This window comes from Labeo rohita, chromosome 9 (assembly GCF_022985175.1).
Source record: "Labeo rohita strain BAU-BD-2019 chromosome 9, IGBB_LRoh.1.0, whole genome shotgun sequence".
Taxonomy (NCBI): domain Eukaryota; kingdom Metazoa; phylum Chordata; class Actinopteri; order Cypriniformes; family Cyprinidae; genus Labeo; species Labeo rohita.
Genome location: NC_066877.1, coordinates 2157593 through 2180065, shown reverse-complemented (window position 1 = coordinate 2180065; position 22473 = coordinate 2157593). Strand labels below are relative to the sequence as shown.

Genomic DNA, 22473 nt, shown 5'->3' with positions numbered 1-22473 from the left:
TGTGTAGGACACAGTTTATCTCTTAATAGCTTTGGTGTGTGGGTATCAAAATCTGTGCTGGAGTTTGGTGGCAGACGTGGAGGTTTCAGTCCAAGCCAGTGAGCGAGAACTCCTCTCTGATCAGAATGCAAAGATGCCCTTGGCAGCACACCCCTCTTTGTCTGTGCTGAAAAGAGCAGGATATTTCTGCATCCTTTCCCCAGCGAGAGAGAAAATAGACTGTGATTATTGGTCCAGGCCCCGGATTATACACTCTCACATTAAGAGATATTCTTAGAGTCATTTAGACTCAAGAGTCATTAAATACTGTTTGAAGACACACAATATGTCTCGTTATACTCTCAGCTGATATTCAAAGATTGTACGATTTGCTCTCTGGAGACTGTGAATTTAAATGTGGTGCTCAGTGCTTGCTGAGGCCAGCGGTATTGTGCATCGGCTGCAAAATAAGGCCTGAATAAATTCATAACAAGAGGTGTATGAATGTAATGTCTCTCATTTATAGACTCCTGAAAAGAAGCACTCTGAATCATCACGGGGCAGGAAGAGGAAAGCTGACAACCAATCAGAGAGCAGTCAGGGTACACGCTTGAGTTCTCTCCCTCTCTCTCTCTCTCTCTCTCTCTCTCTCTCTCTCTCTCTCTCTCTCTCTCTCTTCCTCTCCCTCCCTCTTTCTGTTTTCTAGTATGTTCTTTACCTTTAGTATAACATGTTTAATCGTGTCTTTTTTTTTTTCCCCTTTTGTTTCATAGGAAAGTCTGTCATTCGGGGACCCAAAATTAGTGATTATTTTGATGTGAGTATTTGTCTGTAATTTAAGGGGAAGCTAATGAAAGCATATGATAAATCACTGGCATTGGCTTAATGAAAGCGTAACTAATGTTTCAACCGTATTTGCAGCATAGCACAGTTAAAATTAAATTTTCAACCAGAACAAATTTGTAAAGAAATAATGGAAGTGGACTTCATTTTATTTGTCCGGTGATTTGGATAATGTAGAGTGTATTTTAAATAAATAAATATAAAATATAAGTAATAAAATATTCCCACTCAGGCAGTATTGCTTACATCAGAGTCATTTCAGAGGTGGTAAAACATTTTACATCGATGAAAGACTTCTTTTTTTTGTAACAAACTGATAAGTCGATACAATAAGATTTTACTAATAAAATTAAATCAAATAAAAAGATATTATTAATAAAATTACATTTATTAAAAATGATAATGTGTTGGTTTTAGTTCTGTAGTAATGTATCATCTTTGTGCTACTAGCGTCACTAGTAGCATCATTAGACATGCTGTGAATATTTTTGCAATGATGTAGCATATTTTCAAATCGGTTTCCTGAATGCCTTCCATGTCTGCCATTGGTCTGATTTTTGTCTCTCCACATTAAGTTGGCATAGCAGAAAGTGTTTTAACATTGAAAATATTACGTAATCTCCTTTAAAGGAGAAGTCCACTTCCAAAACAAAGATTCACATGTAATGTACTCACCCCTTTGTCATCCAAGATGTTCATGTCTTTCTTTCTTCAGTTGTAAAGAAATTGTTTTTTTGAGGAAAACATTTCAGCATTTTTCTCCATAGAATGGACTGATATGGTGCCCCAATTTTGAACTTCCAAAATGCAGTTTAAATGCGGCTTCAAACGATCCCAAATGCGACTGTAAACGATCCCAGCCGAGGAAGAAGGGTCTTATCTAGCGAAACGATTGGTTAGTTTAATTAAAAAATACAATTTAAATAGTTTTTAACCTCAAACGCTCGTCTTGTCTTGCTCTATCTGAACTCTGTGTATTCTGGCTCAAGACAGTTAGGGTATGTTGAAAAACTCCAATCGTATTTTCTCCCTCAACTTAAAAAATCATTTCAAAATCATCCTACATCGCTTCAGAAGTTCTGACCCAGTCTTTGCAAAGTGAACATGCAAAAAAGATCAAACACCCTTAACAAAAAAGATAAAACAGTGATATAGGATGATTTTGAAGTTGAGGGAGAACATGAGATGGGAGTTTTTCAACATACGCTAACTGTCATGAACCGGAAAAAATCAGTCCAGGCAGAGTAAGACAAGACGAGTGTTTGACATGAAAAAGTATATGAATTGTATTATTTGTATGAAAATAATAGATAAGACCCTTTTTTCTCGTCTGGGATCGTTTACAACCTCATTTGGGATCGTTTGAAGCCGTATTTAAACTGCATTTTGGAAGTTCAAAATCGGGGCACCATATCAGTCCATTATATGGAGAAAAATCCTGAAACATTTTCCTCAAAAAACATAATTTCTTTACAACTGAAGAAAGAAAGACATAAACATCTTGGATGACAAGGGGGTGAGTACATTATATGTGAATCTTTGTTTTGGAAGTGGACTTCTCCTTTAAAAATGTTTCTGTCATTTATCCGTCCTTGTGTCATTCCAAGTGCAAATGGTTTTTCTTCAGTCAAATACAAAAGTAAAATAATTTTGCAGTGTCCAAGTTGCTGTTCCATGCTGTGAAAGCATATAATAACCAGCAGCTGTCAAACTCCAAAAAGGACAAAAAAAGAAAAAAAATCCATATGGTGTTCAGTGGAGCGGTGTCTAGAATTGCTTATGTAGATGGTTATTTAACACCATATAATTTGTTTATTTCCCTTTTCTATAGTTTCAAGGTGGTAATGGGTCCAGTCCAGTAAGAGGTCTACCACCAGTCATCCGTTCACCCCAGAACTCACATTCCCACTCTGCACCAGGATCCAGTGTAAGTCACACACTCAATCATACCCAGTTTACACCTGGCATTAAGAGCTCCCTTGCGTGATCTGATCACAAGTGGACAGGTGAGACAGACCACTAGTTATACTTGGTAGTAACATGCATCTGTTCCGAACACTTGTTCATATTTCAAAAGGAGGGTCTCTGATTGCATGACTCCACACATCACTGTGTTGTTCTGTTTCGAGCAGAATATTCATTATGATTAGTGGAGCGTCTGTTTTAACTGAACTTTGGATGCATGTTGCTTCAAGTTGATGTAAGGTGTGTAATGGTACAAAAAATATTTGTACCAAAAACGTTTGATACAGGTCTTTCAGTTGCATGTGTATTGAATGAATGCAGGATTTTTTTATCCACTGCATGTGTGGAATTTCTGTGTTCACAATGTGATTTGAAACACGAGTTTCCCTCCTAGGATGGGACAGTACTGTTTATCTTGATGCACTTTGATGCTGTGAACATGTCTGAAAAATAAATGGGAAATTGGAAAGATGCTAGTCTCCGTTAAACTACAAACTTTGCTGAACAAGCACCTGTGTGCACATGCATGTCTGAAAAAAAGACAGATAGAATGTGAGCATGATTCTGACTAAAATATACATTTTGCTAAATATTTAGCATCCGAAAGTGAAAGCACTTCAAATGTCTTCCCCCATGTACAGCAGCACCATGAACTGCAGTACTGTGTTTTGAAGCAGTATAGACAGACTTTATTTTTTTCACTGAGAGAGCCATACTCTGAAAACCACACTATTTAATAAAAACAAAAAAGAAGCAATTACCTGCTGTACCTAAAAGCATGCTGAACAGTGACTTTAAAAAGGTGCATGCTGAACATTTTTGTGTACCATTACACCAGTAGTCACGTTTCTGACTACAACGGTACTATGTGGGTTTGAGCAAAAAATATTTTTACTATTTACACCTGGCCACTTATGATCTGGTCATCCAAGACAGATGCTAATGCTCTGAATAATTTCAGTCCAATAATTGTGCATCATAATCAAGCACGTCTCAACACACACACTCCATAAACAGCTGACATTGTCACACAGGAACAAGCACACACTTACATGTTACAACATTTGTATATATTCCTAAAATACATTTAGCTCAGTCACAATATAAACTGCCTGTGTGTGCCTCTCATTACTACACAGTCTAATGTTGTACAATGTTGTGTTTCAGACCCGGCAGAGCAGCTCGTCTCCCACCAGTCTGTGTTTTGGAGACTCCATGATTTCCTCTAGACAGATTGCAGTCAAGAGTGTTCAGGTGGGACTGTGTATAAATGCACTTTCAATTGAATAATAAGAAGCTAATTTGCAGTCCATTTAGAATAATTACTATCAGTAGATTACTACAATCAATTAATTAATCAATAGTCAAGTTAACTACAAAAAAAAATAGATTTTTTTTTTTGTTGTTGTTAACTCGACACTCTTCTTGGTAAAAAAAAATTTTTAATTAATAAATACATAAATTATATATTTATAAATAAATAAATAATTTAGCTTTTTTGCAGTCATAAATGTATTTGAGTTTTATTTATTTTAAAAAAGTTTCTGGGATCATCACAAAACAATAAAATTGGCAAATAAAACGCATTTGAAAAGAAATTCACAAATAAATAATGCATGGAAAATTCCAAGTTTCCATGGTCATTTTGATGTAATCTTCATATAGCAAAAGGGAAAAAAGTGAAATCTGTGACTAATGACTGTAGTTGAAGAATGTCAATCATGAATATGTGTTTTATTGCCCCTGTAGACTGACTTGACTGTGGTAAAACTGGCCACTATAGAGAGCAATAAGAACCTGGACCTGGAGAAGAAGGAGGGCAGGATAGACGATCTTCTGCGGGTGAGATGAGAAACAAAAAAGAAGAGATGAGAAGGGAGAAAATTAGTTAATCTCAGAAATTATGTATCAGACCACTCATAATATTATTTAAAAAAATGTCTTTTTTAGTTTTCAGTTCAGATGCATTGAGTGACTGGGGTACATTCTGCTATCATTATTATGCAAACTTTTGACAAAATTAGATTTACTCTAAGTGGTTTTGATGTGATTTGATGTCTTTTTAACAGAAAATATTTAAAAAATACATTTCCTTTTCTCTGCAGGCAAACTGTGATCTTAGGAGACAAATTGATGAGCAGCAAAAGCTTCTAGAAAAGTACAAAGAACGTTTAAACAAGTGTATCACTATGAGCAAAAAACTTCTGATTGAGAAGGTGAAGAATCCTTGTGATATTTCAGAAATCAGTGTTTTATCACTTGAAAAAGACCCAGTGCTAATCTGTAAATGTCAGAATATTTTCAAAACAGTAAAAAGAATAAGAGGCAAATCAGATCTTTAGGAAGGTGTGTGTATTTGTCCAGAGCACACAGGAGAAGCAGGCCTGTCGAGAGAAGAGCATGCAGGATCGACTGCGCTTGGGTCATTTCACCACTGTGAGACACGGAGCCTCATTTACAGAGCAGTGGACAGACGGCTACGCCTTCCAGAACCTCGTCAAGTAAGATGCTTAATGAAGATTGACACAGCACAAACCCAAAGTATACTTCTGTATTTGCACATGCAGTCCTTTAAGCAAACACTGTTCTGCATGTGTGAACACAGGTGCACATCACAGATTTGCACATTACGATAACTTGACTTGTTAAATACGTTGGGCCAAAGTCCCTCAACAATCACGTCTTTGTCTTTACTCAAATTTTCACCCATTTTTAGTAGGTCTTTTGTAGATCCATGAGTGCATTAATAATTATTTATTTTTTTATTAGCATTTAGGTAAACTAGACCTTTTAATTTATATTAACTGTTTCATTTTCTGTTTTATTGCAGACAGCAGGAATGGATTATTCAACAACGTGAAGAAATCGAGAGACAGAGGAAACTGTTAGCTAAGAGAAAACCACCATCAGCCAGCAGCTCACAGTCACCCAGCACCAACTCTGAGCCCAAACAACGCAAGACCAAGGCTGTGAACGGATCCGAGAACGACCCTTTCCTCAAACCCAGCCTTCCTCAGTTGTGAGTGCTATAATACATTGCAGTTGTAATAAATTGCAGTAAAATTACCAGAATGTACCATCACTAACATTCACAGATTTTCACGTTTTCTCGCAAAATTATCTTTAAGCAGGAATATACACTACCAATTTTGGACACACTTGACTGACATCTTTTTTTTTTTTTAACTTTTTGATCTAAAGGCTTTTGCGTAAATGTTTGAAAATAGTTTTGTGGCCACATATAAATTCTATATGTGAATTAAAGATATATTACATTTACTTTTAGTCATTTACACTTACAAATGATGACAATGGAAGCATTCAAAATTAACAAAAGAGCGATATGTAAGTGCTATGACAAGTCTCAGTTAGCCTAAGGCTGTACATGTAGCAAGGTTTTTTATTTTTTTTTTATTGTATAATAAATAAAGAAAACAGATATAATAGAAAAAGGATAAAGCAGGCTAGTGTTTTTAGTGTGTTTTTGTTTGTTTGTTTGTTTGTTTATTAGTATAATAAAAAGCAAATTGATAAATACAAAAAGAGTAGATAAACAGATAGAATAAAAAAAGAATAGAGAAGCTAGTGCTAGAAGCCAAGTCTTCATTTACATGACGTTTCTTTCCACTATATGGAAAACTAACTTTTTGTCTGCTGCAACACACAAGTCTGTAAGTGAGTAGTGGAGAAATTGCATCAGCTCCTTCAGAATCATGTGATTGTTTCCAGTTCTTTGACAGTCAGATCATCCTACCCCATTACGTGTATGTAGGTTTTTAATCTTGTTTCTCTGATCTTTCTTCAGGCTTACTTTAGCTGAGTACCATGAGCAAGAAGAGATCTTCAAACTGAGACTCGGCCATCTCAAAAAGGTCAGTGCACAAGCTCAGTGGCTCCTGTATGATTCAGATCCTCATGCATTTCAGAACATGTAAAACAATTTAAATGGGGAAGGTAATCTCTGTCTTTGTTTTTGCAGTACTCCAAAAGAAAAGCATATACTTTTGTAGCATTATGAATGTCTTTACTGTTTCTTTTGTTCAATTTAATGTGTCTTAGCTTAGTAAAAGTATTAATTTCTTTCAAAAAGAAAAGGTAGCAAGGTACCGTTTTTTTTTCTGTGCACCTTCTAATCTCACTATCAGTAGAAGTGGCAGAATATCAGACCATGTGATTTTATACAGTTGTATGCGTAAGTTTGGGAACCCCTTGCAGAATCTGTGAAAATGTAAATAATTTTAACAAAATACGAGAGATCATACAAAATGCATGTTATTTTTTATTTAGTACTGTTTTGAGTAAGATATTTTACATAAAAGATGTTTATATAGTTTACCAAAAAATAGCTGAAATTATTAAAATAACCCCCTTCAAAAGTTTGAGAACCCTTGGTTCTTAATACTGTGTGTGGTTACCTGGATGATCTACAAGTTTTTTTCTTTTTTTTTGGTGATGGTTTTTCATGAGTCCCTTATTTGTTCTAAACAGTAAAACTGAGCACTGCTCTTCAGAAAAATTCTCCAGGTCCTGCAGATTCTTCAGTTGTCCATCATCTTTTGCATATTTGAACCCTTTCCAGCAGTGACTATGATTTTTGAGATCCATCTTTTCACACTGAGGAAAACTGAGGGACTCAAACACAACTATTAAAAAAGGTTCAAACATTCACTGATGCTCCAGCGCAAATGCGTTAAGAGCCAGGGGGAGAATTTTAAAATCAAGGTAAATTGTACTTAATTTGTCTTCTGGGAAACATGCAGGTATCTTCTGTTGCTTCTGAAGGGTAGTACTAAATGGGGAAAAAAAGAAGATATTTGAACAAAATAAGAACAAGTTTGACATCTTCTTCCTGTCCAAAAGTTTTCAACCCCTGGCTCTAAATGCATCCTGTTTTCTGCTGGAGCATCAGTGAATGTTTGAATCTGTTTTAATAGTTGTGTTTGAGTCCCTCAATTGTCCTCAGTGTGAAAAGTTGGATCTCTAAATTATACAGTCACTGCTGGAAAGGGTTCAAATATGCAAAAGATGCTGGAAAACTGGAGAATCTGCAGGACCTGGAGGATTTTTCTGAAGAACAGTGCTCAGTTTAACCGTTCAGAACAAACAAGGGACTCATGAACAACTATCACAAAGCAAAAAGAAAAACAGTCATAGATCATCCAGGTAATCACACGCAGTATTAAGAACCAAGGGTTCCCAAACTTTTGGAGGCGGCTATTTTAATCATTTCAGCTTTTCAGCTTTTTTTTTGTCTTCGGGACTATATGTAAACATCTTTTATATAAAATATGTTACTCAGGACAGTACTAAATAAAAAAAAAATAACATGCATTTTGTATGATATTTATTTTGTTAAATTTATTCACATTTTTACAGATCCTGCAAGGGGTTCCCAAACTTTCACATGCAACTGTATATGTGTATATAAATATATATAAATAAATATAAATATAAATGTATACATTTATGTTTGTGTTTTTGTATTCTTCATGCAATTTTGTATTTGTAGGAGGAGGCAGAGATTCAGGCAGAGCTGGAGAGGTTGGAGAGGGTGCGAAATCTTCACATCCGAGAGTTGAAAAGAATAAACAATGAAGACAGCTCACAGTATGTACCGACACTATGATGACATCAGCCTCTGATCTTTCTTTCTTTTTTTTCCCTGTTATTTTGTGTCATTTGCACTGGACATCGACTTCCCATATTAACAGCTGTTTGATGAGTTTAATGACTGTAAAAGGCCCATATTTTACACATTTGAAGCATTTTTACATAATGTTTTCTGCTTATATTTATTTGTTTGTTTGTTTTACCAAAAACATGATTTAGTTCTACATGATTATTTTCCACCCACCCTCCCTTTTTCTCCTGTTTCTCTTTTTGTTCTTTTGTATTGTTTTAATCTTTCTCAGATTCAAGGATCATCCCACCCTGAATGAGCGCTACCTGCTGTTACATCTGCTGGGCAGGGGTGGTTTCAGTGAGGTCTACAAGGTATCTTTACCCTTCATTTATAACGCAGACTGATATATGCTGACCTTTGAGAAAGAAACCTATCATTTTGATTCATCATTCTGCTCTTCAGGCGTTTGACTTAATTGAGCAACGCTACGCTGCTGTGAAGATTCATCAGCTCAACAAAAACTGGAGAGAGGAGAAAAAAGAAAATTACCACAAGTATGTTCCACCTTTTTGATGTTGTACAAGGAAATGTTCTCGTTAAATGCATCTGTGGCATGCTGCCCATCACCACAAGAAATAAATTAGATTTCAGATTGTATAAACAGAACAGATGCGAATTATTCTCTCTTACTTTATAGACGGGGTATACAGCATGATGGAAAGGGAAATAGATGCACAACCTGCTCAGTATGTTGTTGTGAACCTTTAAGATGGTCAAGATCATTCATCCAACAAAACATTAAAAAATATCTTTTAAAAAATTCTAAAAAAGTAGACAAACACAGCACTGACAATGCCTCGTTTTGATTTTCGGTTCATCCACCCTGACAGCTTCCACAGGAGCTGTATTTAACCCTGACAATTTCTTTAAGGTTAAAAAAGCTCTTTTTTTATTTTTAGAGCCCTTTTTTTTTTTTATTCACGATTGATATGTAGCAGGCTTGCGGGCTTATATTGTGGTGTGGGGACATTGTTATGTAAGGCTGTATTTCCATGCCGATTGGTATTCGGTGCAGAACTTCAAATGTCTGGAAATCTAGTCCGTCTGTCTCTCATGACGCTGGCCGCCTGGGTCTCACCTCTGTTGCCCATGGTAACCTGTGCCTCTCTTCTCTGCAGACACGCCTGTCGGGAATACCGAATACATAAACAGTTGGATCATCCCAGAATAGTAAAACTGTACGATTACTTTTCACTGGACACAGACACGTGAGTTCCAGCCCTGCAGATTTCACCTATCAACTATCAAAACACATCAGTGAGATGGGCACAAGTTACATGAGTGTTTCTGTTTCCTGCAGGTTTTGTACGGTTTTGGAATACTGTGAAGGAAATGATCTGGATTTCTACTTGAAGCAGCATAAGCTGATGTCTGAGAAAGAAGCTCGCTCTATCGTCATGCAGATTGTTAATGCTTTACGATACCTGAACGAGATCAAGCCACCCATAATACACTATGACCTCAAACCCGGTGAACACACATTGTCTTATTTTACTTTTCACAACTGTCTAACACACAGATATGCAAACTAGGGCTGTTAAAATGAGCATGTTAATGCAGGCGATTAATTTTTCCAGTTTAACACCGTTAAAAATATTTAACACACCCCCTTGTCATCCAAGACGTTCATGTCGTTCTTTCTTCAGTCGTAAAGAAATTGTTTCTTGAGGAAAACATTCCAGAATTTCTCTGATTATAGTGGACTTCTATTGTTCCTGCAAGTTTAAACTTTCAAAAAACAGTTTTAGTGCAGCTTCAGGGCTCTAAACAATTCCAGCCAAGGAAATTTTTCATAAAGTGTACAATTTATATACTGTTTAACCTCACATGCTCGTCTTGTCTGTTCGCTGCGACGCGCATGCGAACTCTGTGTAATCCGGGTCAATACAGGTAGGGTAGGTCGGAAATCTCATTTTCTCCTCCAACTTCAAAATCATCTTACATCGCTGTTTTAACTTTGTTGTAAAGGGCATTTGATCATCTTTGCACGTTAATTTTGTAAACACTGGGTCGGTACTTCTGCGGCAATGTAGGACAATTGCCCTACTCTAACTGTGTTGACCCGGAATCTGGATTACACAGAGTTCGCATGTGCATTGCTGAGAATAGACAAGACAAGCATTTGAGGTAAAACATTTTAATTTGGAAGTTCAAACACAACTGCTGCTTCTGTCTCTTTTCTTGACAGTTTATTTACAGTTTAGTTTGTCTCAGAACATCTTTACGACCACATTTTTTCATGCATGTTCAAGAGTGTCAGATCCACGTCATGTGTATATGTATATTTAATTTAGAATTTAGTGTTTAATAACTCCTCTATTTCCTACTTGCTGAAGGGCACAGGCAAATAATGGGTTTATGTGAAGATTGTTTTAAGTTCACTTAAATTAAAAATGATTATTTTTTTAAAATCTAATAAATGTTCAAATTGATAGTTCTCAAGTACACTAATGTTGAATGGCTGTAGTTAATGTTTAAATATTAGAAAAATTAGAGACAACAGTAATATTGGTATCAGTGATCACCTTCAATTATAAAAAATATTTAACAAATATTAAAATTATACTGTCTTACTTGTTTCTACATTAATTTGAAGATTGAATGTGAAGTTATTGCAATATAAAAGTATATTTTGAAACTTGAATATTAGGTGGGATTGCTCACAATTTCAGAAAAATGTTTGATTAGATTTTTTTTTTTTTTTTTTTAGCGTTGACAGCTCTAATGCTATTTATTTATTTATCTATTTATTTATTTTTTTTTTTTTTAACTTATAAAATTTGCATTTATGCATTTATATAGGCTTGTGTATGTTTAGAACCATTTAGAAGTTTGAGGTCTGTAAAGTTTATAGCTACATATTTAACTAAAAATATAGTTTAACAGAAATGTTGTCAGACATATTTTAAAAAATGGCACATTATCATTCAGAAATCATTTGAATATGCTGATTTGAAACATTTATATTAATGTTTATAACCGTTGCACTGCTTTATATTTTGTGGAAACGGATACATTGTTTTCTGGATTATTTGCCAAGTAGAAAGTATTTATTTAAATTAGATATTTTTCTTCTGTCAATGAACAGTAAATTTCTTAACTGTCACTTTTGATAAATTTAATACAGCTTTGAGTTTATAAAGTTCGCTTCCAGAACAAAAAAATGACAGATAATTTACTCACCCCATTGTCATGCAAGATGTTTGTGCCCTTCTTCAGTCTATTATGCATATTTGAAAGATATAACCAAGATGATCCAGTATAGGGAATGTGTTTGTGTATTTATTTGTGCATCTGTGGTTGTGTCCAGGGAATATTTTACTGGTAGATGGAACTGCATGTGGTGAGATAAAGATCACAGATTTTGGACTGTCTAAAATCATGGACGACGACAACTATGGAGTAGATGGGATGGACTTGACATCACAAGGGGCAGGCACTTACTGGTAAGACTTATAGATACGTTAACATTTTGGCTTTTGCCTTTTAAAGCATGTGACTCAATAGTGTCTCGTTTTGGCTGTAAGGTACTTACCCCCTGAGTGTTTTGTGGTGGGTAAAGAGCCTCCAAAGATCTCCAATAAGGTGGACGTCTGGTCTGTCGGTGTTATATTTTTCCAGTGCCTCTATGGAAGAAAGGTGAGGAGCAATTATCTGACTTAATTGGAATATAATTAGTATTATCTACAGGTTAGGGTGTAAAATTGAAAATGGCTGTCATTTCCCTGATTTCTAGTACACCTGTAGAACTAGAGCTAGCTATGGTTAACTATGCAAATTTGATTTTTGTTTTTCTAGCCATTTGGCCATAACCAGTCCCAGCAGGACATCCTACAGGAGAACACCATCCTGAAAGCCACAGAGGTTCAGTTCCCTTCCAAACCTGTTGCCAGCAATGAGGCCAAGGTCATTTCAGATTTTCTTTTAAAAATAATATACACCTTTTTTATGGAATTATAAAAAAATATATATGGATGGTTGACATGACAATGTTGCAGTTTCTGCAGTGTGACGTTAACTTAATCTAAAACAGTAGCTCTTCAAGAAATAATTGTTGTGGAGGTGAATTGAAATTAGATTTTAAGTCATTTGAAATTTTAAATAATCTTGTTGTAAATAAGTCATCCTCCTGGAAATTTGCTGACCCCCCTGGTTGAGAACCACATGCAAATTCTTTATAAAATGATGCATGCATTTGTTACAGGCTGACATTAATTTAGAGCTGACATGCGATATTTGTGCTTAAATGGTTTGTTGCACTGTAGAACTATTTAAAATGAACTGCTAAAAATGGAAAGAATATCCACTTCCCAATTCCAGTCTGCACATTTCGTATGTCTCTTTGTAAGACAACTGATTCAGATCATCAGTTCATTAGTAGAGAACTTCATGAACTCAACTGTTCCGACTGAAAGGTCACTACACAGTGTTCACTGTTCACTTTACTTGACAAAACAATTCATTCAGAACATCCTGCACTGTCATCAAACAGACTGAACTTGATTAGGGCATTTTAGAGAAGTTTGAGGTATGATGGCACAAGTAATAAATTTTAAATTAATAAATATTTGCCAAAAAAAAAAAAAAACATACCCTGTTTAGTTTTAATATGTGTGTTATACAAACAAGTGCAATTTATATGAAATTATCAATAGTTGGATTATTATAAGTTGTGATATTTAAAGTGCTAAAATTTCTATTGCAAAATGTAATATGTAAATAAATGTAACTTGTTTGAAATATGTGTTTTATCTGACAAAGGACCGGAATTGGGAACCAGTAACCTGTAAATGTGAATGTAAACTTTAAAATATTGAAGAAACGTCCATGTCTGTGTTACTTTTCAGTTACCCACATACAATAGCAATATAGATTACCAAAGCTGCGTTCACCAGCCCTGCCAGTTTAATGTGACTAGAAATTAGTTTTCTAAAAAAAAAAATAACGTTCTGCTGTTGAAAAGTGATGTTACATAAACTACAGTAGTGCTAGTGCGTCAAATTATTAACCAGACAAACAATATATTAATAATATTAATTTAATGTGATTTAAATTCACTTATGCTGTCGAAATTTCCTGAGAGTCGTTTGAATTTGGCAAAGAATCAGCTTTTTCTCCCAATAAGAAACAGTATGCAGAGACTGCTGTGTTAATATGAACTGCACCTGTGCGAATCTGCTCGTTGCATCATATATGAACAATAACTATAAGTGAATTAATCGAATTTAGTAAGACTGCTGAGTTTCTTTTCCATGCATCCTTTATATATACATCATCATATATATACAGTAGTCAATATTTTAAGTGGATCAAAACCTTTCATCAAAGTTGTCCTAAAACCAAAACAATACCTGTTCTTGTCATAGGACATCTTTGATTTTTTGGATCCACTTCAAATGTTGACTGCTATATATGTATGTAATATTAGGGATGTAATGGTACTGTTTCTGTATCATCGTGGTCACATGACGATATGACACGATAGGTCTTCCGAGCAAAAAATTTAGCTTTTAAAATATATTTAAACTTCTTATTCTAACATAAAAATTCTTTAAAGTTGTATTTTGGACCATTATGCTTTGGCACAGTATCTGTCAAACAAACTAAAACTGAAAGCACAATACGGCTTAATCCCTACATCAAGGCTGTTTTAAAAAGAGGATTGAGTCCCCTTTAAAGTTTAGGAGCAAGTCAATTGAGACTGTTTTCTGACTTAAGTTTTCTCAGTTAAGAACATGGTTTGGACTTCTTCATTTAGAACTCTCAAAGTGCATTAGAATAATTTATAATTCAAACATGTACAAAATGTTCATTCTTTCCAGGTCTTTTTTTAAATATCGCAATAAATATCACACTGTGGACTTTTTATCAAGATATCATTCTATCGTGAGATTTTGATATTGTTACATATCCATGCATGTGGTTACAGATCAATCACATAGAACAATAAAGTCACTGTCTTTTCTTGTCTGCACTTGCCTGACTGGTGTATGTCTTCACTCCTATCGTCACTCCCAAAAGATGCTCTATATTTGCATAAAGTTAAACAATTCTCATCTTTGTCAGTGGACTCACCTTCATTGTGTCATTCATAGTCAACTGTCACATATTTTGCCTAAAGTTGCAAGCACTCCTTTGCAAATAAATGGGATGCTGTTGCTTTGTTTCTGGCTGTGTCAACTAGGCTTAACAGATGTTGTTTTGTTTATTAAAATGTAATATTAAAACAGGAGTTGGCTCTCCAACTCAGTCACTTGAGTTTAACCACAGAGTTGGTTTTCACTGTCAAATTGCTGAAAACGTATCAATAATATTTAGTGATTGCATTTGTAATAATTGGCATGTTACTGTTCTCTGTAGGCGTTCATCCGCCGGTGTCTAGCCTACAGGAAGGAGGACCGGTTTGATGTGCACCAGCTGGGCAGTGACTCCTACCTGCTGCCTCACATCAGACGGGCCAGTTCGTCAGGAACCCTGGCGCCAAACTCCACCTCCTATTGACGACTTGCACTGAACACTCTGACTGACAGCCGTAACCGGCCAGCGTCTGATCTCCCTTCCCTGGAGCAGGGCGGGACCATTTCCAGGCAGCCATGAGGAAAAGAAGCTGGCTTCCTCCGCTTGAGGAAGTGTGTGTTGAATTATTGTGCTTTCGCAGCAATGAGATTTGGGTTTACTAAGAGAAGTGTTTTGGAAGAGAATGAAGAAAAATAAAGCATGAATATTTAGACACCCAGAGAATGTCACGATAAAGTCATTGAAGAAAAATAATGCCTTCTGGAGACTCGATAGGGCACAGCTACTGTTAAATGCGACTGTTGTCACTTGGTTTTTCACACGGTTGCCTCCACGTTCAAAAAGGAGAGAGACCACTATCAATTCCCGCGGTCTCTGCTGGGTTTCCGTAAATTAAGGATTTCTTTGAAGAGCCTGCGTTCAGAGTTACTGTAACTGGCCTGCAAAGGTTTCATTCTTCACTCTGTAGTAATGTTATGTGGTACAGACAACAGTGTTAGCTTTCCTTGCTTTGTTCTACTAGCTATGAGAATGTAATTCTAGCATACAGAGCGGCTACTGGCACACTAGGCCCAGGCAGCATACTAATGTTAAATGCACAAAATAACCAAATGTAGACGAATGGCAATGTACAGAATCCTATGCAGGACAAAATAAAAGTATCCCCTCTGGAGAATCCATGTATATTTGTTGTACAGGACCTTGATTTCAGATATTAACTTGCAGCAGAGTCATTCTGTACAGAGGTTTAACATTTTGCCCCTTTTTTTCTTGTAAATTTGGTTTCCTGGTGTGTTTCCTTGATTTTGCTGCTTTGATGTTGCTCTTTTTCAAACCGCTGTATAATGTACTTTGGGTATAAATTGTACAGTCCTGTTAAAAGAATAATTGCAAATAAATGCCAGGAAGCTCCATTTAGTGTGTTGAATATGGTTGATGTGAAATGCTGTTCTGTCAAGCAGTCTGTAGCGCCACCCAATGGCTTTCCAAAGTAACGCTCTATGCTTGCATCAAGCCAGAGTTTATCAAATGCGCAGTTGAATACATTTCTGTGAAATGAAAGTTCAGAAATTCCTATGGGGAAGATGAGCCAACCTTTATACCTTGTAAATATATATCATGTAGTGGAAGGGTTTTTGTCATGTTTTTGCATGCAAGTTTCATACAAGACAAGTATGTTTATGCCATGTTGGTGACATGTTGTGGCTGAAACAGATATGACTATAGTCAAAAACATTACATAAAATCAAAAATTCATTATATGCTTCAAAAGTTAGAAACAAAGACATCTTTTTGTAACCTTACACCTTTTAAGTTAATGAAAAAATGTAAATGTAAACTGCAGAAATCACACTATTACAACAACCTCAGTATTTTCTGGTGATCTACTGCCATGCTGGTTTCACCTTAGAAAGTCCCTAATCCTTAGCCTTCTTCACAGCTCTAATCATTCTCTGTGCTGTTCCCATGGGACAAAAACGAAAGAATTTTTTTTTTTTTTTTTTGCTCATGCACGTCATGACCTGTATAGATGTACTCGCTTGATATTTCTGATCTTCGGATACATGCACAGGAATACACAACTGTGTACTTGCCAGTGCACGGGAACATTTCCTTCAAAAACTCCAAGTCTGACCAGTTCATGCTATTTCATATGCTTTGAGCTGGATCATGCATACACAGAACAAGCATGATTATTAGGCTTTGGATTGACAAGCAATCTACAATAAATGAATTACGATAAACATAATAATCAGCATTCTTCGTGTGCATGTTTGTAGATGGATAGTGTCTTCAGAATATGGACCTGATTTCTGTGAATGGCAGCTGTTGGATACACTCTTCATCAGTCCAGTCTCCATCCTCAGACACACAAATACAACTCTTATGAAAAAATTATTTGCAATGTTTTGCAATGACTAGCACTGAATAACACCAATATTTTAAAAACACTCTAATTAAATTTATAATCTAAGTCACATGCCACCATTTACAACAGACTTATAACAGTAAAACTCACTGCTGTGTTGCTGGTGGATATGTGAGGATATGTGTGTGGCATAGGATGAATAAGGTGAATAAAGTAACAAAAGTGTTACTTTACTAAATACATTAGACATTCGTCTTCCTTTTTATGCTTGACAGCTACATCAGCCTGCTTTGTGTTTTATAAGACCCTAAAAACTTGTGCATGTAATATTGTAGAAACCTCACTCCTTATGTTACATTGTACTGAAGTATCAGTCTGTACAAACACTATTGGCTCTCAGATGCCATGAGATGTAAATGACTCTCAGCAGCCACATGGGACAGGAAGAGCATGAGGTAACAGAGGACAGCTCAGGATCGTCCTCAGGGCCTGATTCAGTTCTTCCTCTTTGGAATCTATGAGATTTAAAAATCAAGAATATATTTAGATGTGCAAATTTGTTTCATTGTATGCAGTATGTGCTCAAAATGTTAACGCCTCACTGCCTCAACTACACTTTCCCCTTTAAGACCTGTGTGGCTCTGGAATCAGTCCAGAGTCCCTGAGGAACCGGTTTAATAAGGAGGCCGGATTAGCAATATACCCTCTGCCTAAGCTGGAACATCGAGTAAAATTTTAGTCTTAAGTGTGTCAAAATTCTAAGAATGACGTAATTTTACTCCTTTTTCCTACACTCCTAAAAGTAAAGGTGCGTCACGATGCCTAGAAGAACCTTTTCTGTCTAAATGGTTCCATAAAGAACCTTTAACACGATGCACCTTTCTGTTTCACAAAAGTTTCTTTGTGGCGGAAGAAGGTTCTTCAGATTATAAAAGGTAAGAAATAGATGGTTCTTAAAAGAACCTTTGACTGAATGTTTTTTGGTGGAACCAAAAATGGTTCTTCTATGGCATCGCTGGGAAGAACCTTTTGAAGCACTTTTATTTTTAAGAGTGTAAACTTAAAAATAAGAGTGATTCACAAAGGTTTCTAAGTGTTAACACTAGGTCTCAGCTCCTAAATTATTTAAGAGAGCTGGAGAGTTAGGAGTAACAAGATGGCAGCAAGAAGAGGAGATACACACCTTCCAATGAACATATGACCTATTGGTGTTATGTGATGAAATGGAATCGATAAAATGATACAAACTTGATCATCAAGCAATTTTTTTATAACTGACCAAGTAAGAAACTTATTAACTTATTCCACTCTACAAATCAATGCTCTAACTGCAGTAATAAAAGTAGTAAAGTTTTTTTGTTGTAAAATTGGAAAAATGCAGCAATGCACTAGTGATTAGACAGTAAGCAGGGTCTTAAAGGGGTCATGGGCCCATTTCCCCAAGTTGATATAATTCTTTAGGGTCTTAATTAAATGTCTATAATATCCTTTGGTTAAAAATTCTCAATGGTAATGTAAAACAACACCCTTTTTATCTTGTCAAAATGAGCTCTGCAAAAATCATCTCATTCTGAGGGATTGTTCCTTTAAATGCAAATGAGCTCTGTTCGCCCCGCCCCTCTCTTCTCTCTGTGGTGTGATGAGCCTGTTTATTTTAGTTGCATTTAGCCACGTTTAGCCGCTAAACTTGCTAACTAGCACGTTATTAGGAAAGGCAATCACAAAGATTCATTAATGATTTGCGCAAACATAGATGCATTTATGCAGATCGACAGGGGCATTCCCACAAACAAACGTAATCTACTGCATCTTCAGCGGCTCAGATGTCGGGAGTAAATGACGACCACTATGTTCATTATTACATCCAGCAACACAACACTTCAATCGCTCAATCAGAGATATTCGTCTAACTAACAGTGGAGGTCGGACTATTATAGCTGATCTGAGGTAAGACGCTCATGTCAATCAACTATCATGGGATTGGCCTCTGAGAACGTCTCGATTTGAAAAAGGGGATATTATTTTTACAGATTAATTAAAAACCACTGCATGGATTTTTATCATTATAGGGGAGATTTGTACATACACTGCCAACACACATTAATGTTCAAACAACATGAAAAAGTGAACTTTGCATCCGATGACCCCTTTAAATACTGTGACACTAACCCCACCAAATACAAGAGTGGCCAAAAGTGATTTTTTGACTTAAACCAATAAATTATGAAAGGAAAAAAAAAACACTGATTGGTGTTGCTAAGTGCTTTTAACTGAAAGTAGCTAAAAAAAGCTACTAAATGTAGCTGATGAGTATGAGGTCATAATGGCGGTTCACTGATCTATATAAATGTAAATAGATCAGTGGGAGAGTGTTGTAATCTAAATAAAGTTTGTCCAAGAAATTGATTTTGTTGCTAGGTTTTTGAATAGTCTCAAAAGGGGTGAGGAAGTCACTAAACACTTATCACTAAATTGGCAACAATGACTTTGGCTACAACATAACCAGTTATTAATATTTGGTGGTCCTCTCTTGTTTTTATGACCACACAATTTGGGATGTTTCATTGCATTATTATCAGAAATAATACAATTGACACCAAACAAATATGCAATATGTGTACTTTTTTTTTTCTCTTGGCCACTATAGGAGTTCATTGACTTTCCAACTGATGGTCAAACCATGCTGCAAAAACAAGACCCTTTTATGAGGACTGTTGGCTTTCTTGGAGTTATTGGAGCTGTTGATGGAACTCATGTTCACATCATTACTCCAACTGTAAACGAGGAGGCACACCAGTTGAAAAAGGTTTTCAAAACATCAGTAATAATTTGTGATATTTTTGCACAATGCAAAGCATTAAAAAATACACTGAAATATCAAATAGTGATTTTATTGTAGTGACATCAAGTGACTGGTGTTGTGCTGCTGTGCACACCACAGTCAACACTTAAGAATCGGTCTTAGACTTTACTGAAAGATGCTTTTAGCTTCTTTATAAGAGTCTCCTACTCTTAGAAAAGTCCTGCTTTTTACTAAGAATTTTTTGACACTTCAAAGTTTAAGACTATTCTTAAGAGCATTTCTAAGAAGTTTTATACATACAGGCCCAGAATGTTTCCTCAGCTCCTGACAGCTTTTTACTTACCCGTCGACCCTGAACAGGCCACTCTTACCGAGACAAAAACACAAACACACATTTTACAAATACAATTTCTGCATAGAAGTGACAAACACTGTCACACACATTCACACTGTACTCAACATGCTTGTCCATCAAGCCCTCTATGTGCAGAAACACTAGCAGAAACACTTGTCTCATCACACCAAACATGGCTCTATGCATTTCCACCTGTACAAGGTAAAAGACATATGAAGCCCAAGAATGGTTGCCCACTAAAGCTAAGCAGGGTTGAGCCTGGTCAGTACCTGAATGGGAGACCCCCTGGGAAAGTTGCTGCTGGAAGAGGTGTTAGTGACCCTGTGGTCTGTATGGGTCCTAATGCCCCAGTATATGTGCACACTGTCAAAAAGCACCGTCCTTAAAATGAGACATTAAACCGAGGTCCTGAATCTTTGTAGATAAAACCCAATAAAAGATTGGTCTAAACCCCTCTAAAACCAGTCTTCAAACCAGCTATGAGCAAGATGGAAGACCGGCTAAAACCAGCATACTCTGGTTTCAGATGTTAGTATATACAGCAGGGTTATAATAGCCTAATATTTCTCATAAAGAACAAATTTTCAGCCTGTTGTTTGTTGCAATACTTGACAAAGAAAATAAGACTAGTATGCTGAGGAACTAAGATTTCATTAAAAACAGTTTATTGAAGTTATAGGCAGTATTTGTGACGTGTTAGTAACGTGTTGTGTGGTTATTGCATACTTACACTGATAAAACGGCAATCGCTCAAAGCCACATAAAATGTCAAAAAACGGTAGTTAATAAATGTAATAATAATAATAATAATAATAATAATAATAATAATAATAATTACATTAAATTACATTTCAGTTCATTTTATTTTAAAAATCTGTCAAAACCAGAATGGTCCCCAAAGCCCAAGTCTAAAGCCCAAGTCAATAAATGTAAAAAATTTAAAGCTGATGAAATTAAAGAAATACAGTTACCGCAAAACTTTTCAATTTTAATTCTGTAGAATTTTAATAATGAACTAACGGGCCTATAATATCTACACTACCAGTCAAAAGATTTTGAACAGTAAGATTTTGATGTTTTTTTAAAGAAGTCTCCTCTGCTCACCAAGCCTGCATTTTGAAATATTTTGCTATTTAAAATAACTCTTTTCTATTTGAATATATTTTAAAATGTAATTTGTTCCTGTGATTTCAAATCTGAATTTTTAGCGTCATTACTCCAGTCACATGATCCAGAAATCATTCTAATATTCTGATTTGCTGCTTAATTCTCATTTCTTTCTCAAAATTCTCAAAAACATTTATTATTATTATTATTATTATTATTATTATTATTATTATTATTATGTTGAAAACAGCTGAGCAGATTTTTTTAGGTTAATTTGATAAATAAAATCCAGAAGAATGGTATTCATCTGAAACAGAAATCTTTTGTAGCATTATGGATTTTTTTATTATCACTTTTGATCAATTTAAAGCATCCGTGCTAAATAAAAGTATTACTTTCTATAAGCATATCAGAAGGATTTCTGTGTTTGCTGTACTTTGGATCAAATAAATTCAGGCTTGGTCAGCAGAAGAGACTTCTTTAAAAAAAAAAAAAAAAAAAAAAAAATCTTATTGTTCAAAAACGTTTGACTGGTAGTTTATAAGCTAATAAACATTTATTAAAACATTTTATTTATACCTTTCATACCAGTTATTTCATTTCCACCACACTGAACAAATTTCTCCATGATTTTATCCGAGAAATAATGCGTTTATTGTGTGTAAAGTGTTGATAAATGAGAGTTAGCGCTGCATACCGCGATCGACCGCTAGATGTCCAGCTGGCATAGCATAAACAAATGAAGTGAATGGAATCCACGGATTGAAAGTACATGTCTGTATAACCACCTGACAGCCCATTACTCCCCTTCCTATGTGCCAATGTGTTTCTGACTAATAAAAGGGCTGATGTGTATTCTTTCATTGTTTCATGCAGTTTCTGTTTCAGCTCTTTTCGCAGCTTGTCTGTTTATTGTGCGTACTTGGACATTTGGGCTTTTTAATTAGCTACTCACCTGCAGACTGTTAACATAACAAGAGCCCCATTACAAACTCACACACTGTGGACCAAACAAATACTTCTGAAGCAGACCAGCACCGCACCGCAGAGCAAGTAGGCTAACAATTGCTTGTGGAAATGATGATCCTTTTCAAAGAGCTCCTATTTCAATAATAAATAATATTTTACATAACTGATTAGGCATGGATAATTATGCTGTAATTATTATGAATGATTGCTGAATGAATATTCAGTGAAGTATGGTTAACACGGTAGCTTATAATTTAGTAAGGACTGCACAAGACGCCCGTATGCAGACCCTGTTGAAAAGCCCAGCATATGCTGGTTGGGTAGGTTTTGATGCTGGGATGCTGGTTTTAGCTGGTCCTTTGCTGGTTTATGCTGGCTCTTTG

General features: G+C 35.7%; 1 protein-coding gene across 2 annotated transcripts in view; it reads left to right on the top strand.

Annotated features, from left to right (window-relative positions):
- tlk1a (tousled-like kinase 1a) overlaps positions 1 to 15900 on the top strand; it is a 39456-nt gene extending 23556 nt beyond the window's left edge. For both annotated transcript variants that reach the window (XM_051118940.1, XM_051118939.1), the window contains 18 exons: positions 506 to 581; positions 753 to 796; positions 2654 to 2749; positions 3955 to 4041; positions 4537 to 4629; positions 4893 to 5003; positions 5152 to 5288; positions 5618 to 5806; positions 6593 to 6659; positions 8297 to 8394; positions 8700 to 8781; positions 8873 to 8964; positions 9589 to 9678; positions 9771 to 9940; positions 11781 to 11916; positions 11998 to 12109; positions 12269 to 12376; positions 14831 to 15900. In XM_051118940.1, the coding sequence (XP_050974897.1) occupies positions 506 to 581; positions 753 to 796; positions 2654 to 2749; positions 3955 to 4041; positions 4537 to 4629; positions 4893 to 5003; positions 5152 to 5288; positions 5618 to 5806; positions 6593 to 6659; positions 8297 to 8394; positions 8700 to 8781; positions 8873 to 8964; positions 9589 to 9678; positions 9771 to 9940; positions 11781 to 11916; positions 11998 to 12109; positions 12269 to 12376; positions 14831 to 14971 (1929 nt within the window). In that variant the 3' untranslated portion in view covers positions 14972 to 15900. The remainder of the gene's footprint in view (positions 1 to 505; positions 582 to 752; positions 797 to 2653; positions 2750 to 3954; positions 4042 to 4536; positions 4630 to 4892; positions 5004 to 5151; positions 5289 to 5617; positions 5807 to 6592; positions 6660 to 8296; positions 8395 to 8699; positions 8782 to 8872; positions 8965 to 9588; positions 9679 to 9770; positions 9941 to 11780; positions 11917 to 11997; positions 12110 to 12268; positions 12377 to 14830) is intronic.
- The last annotated feature ends 6573 nt before the right edge of the window (positions 15901 to 22473 follow it).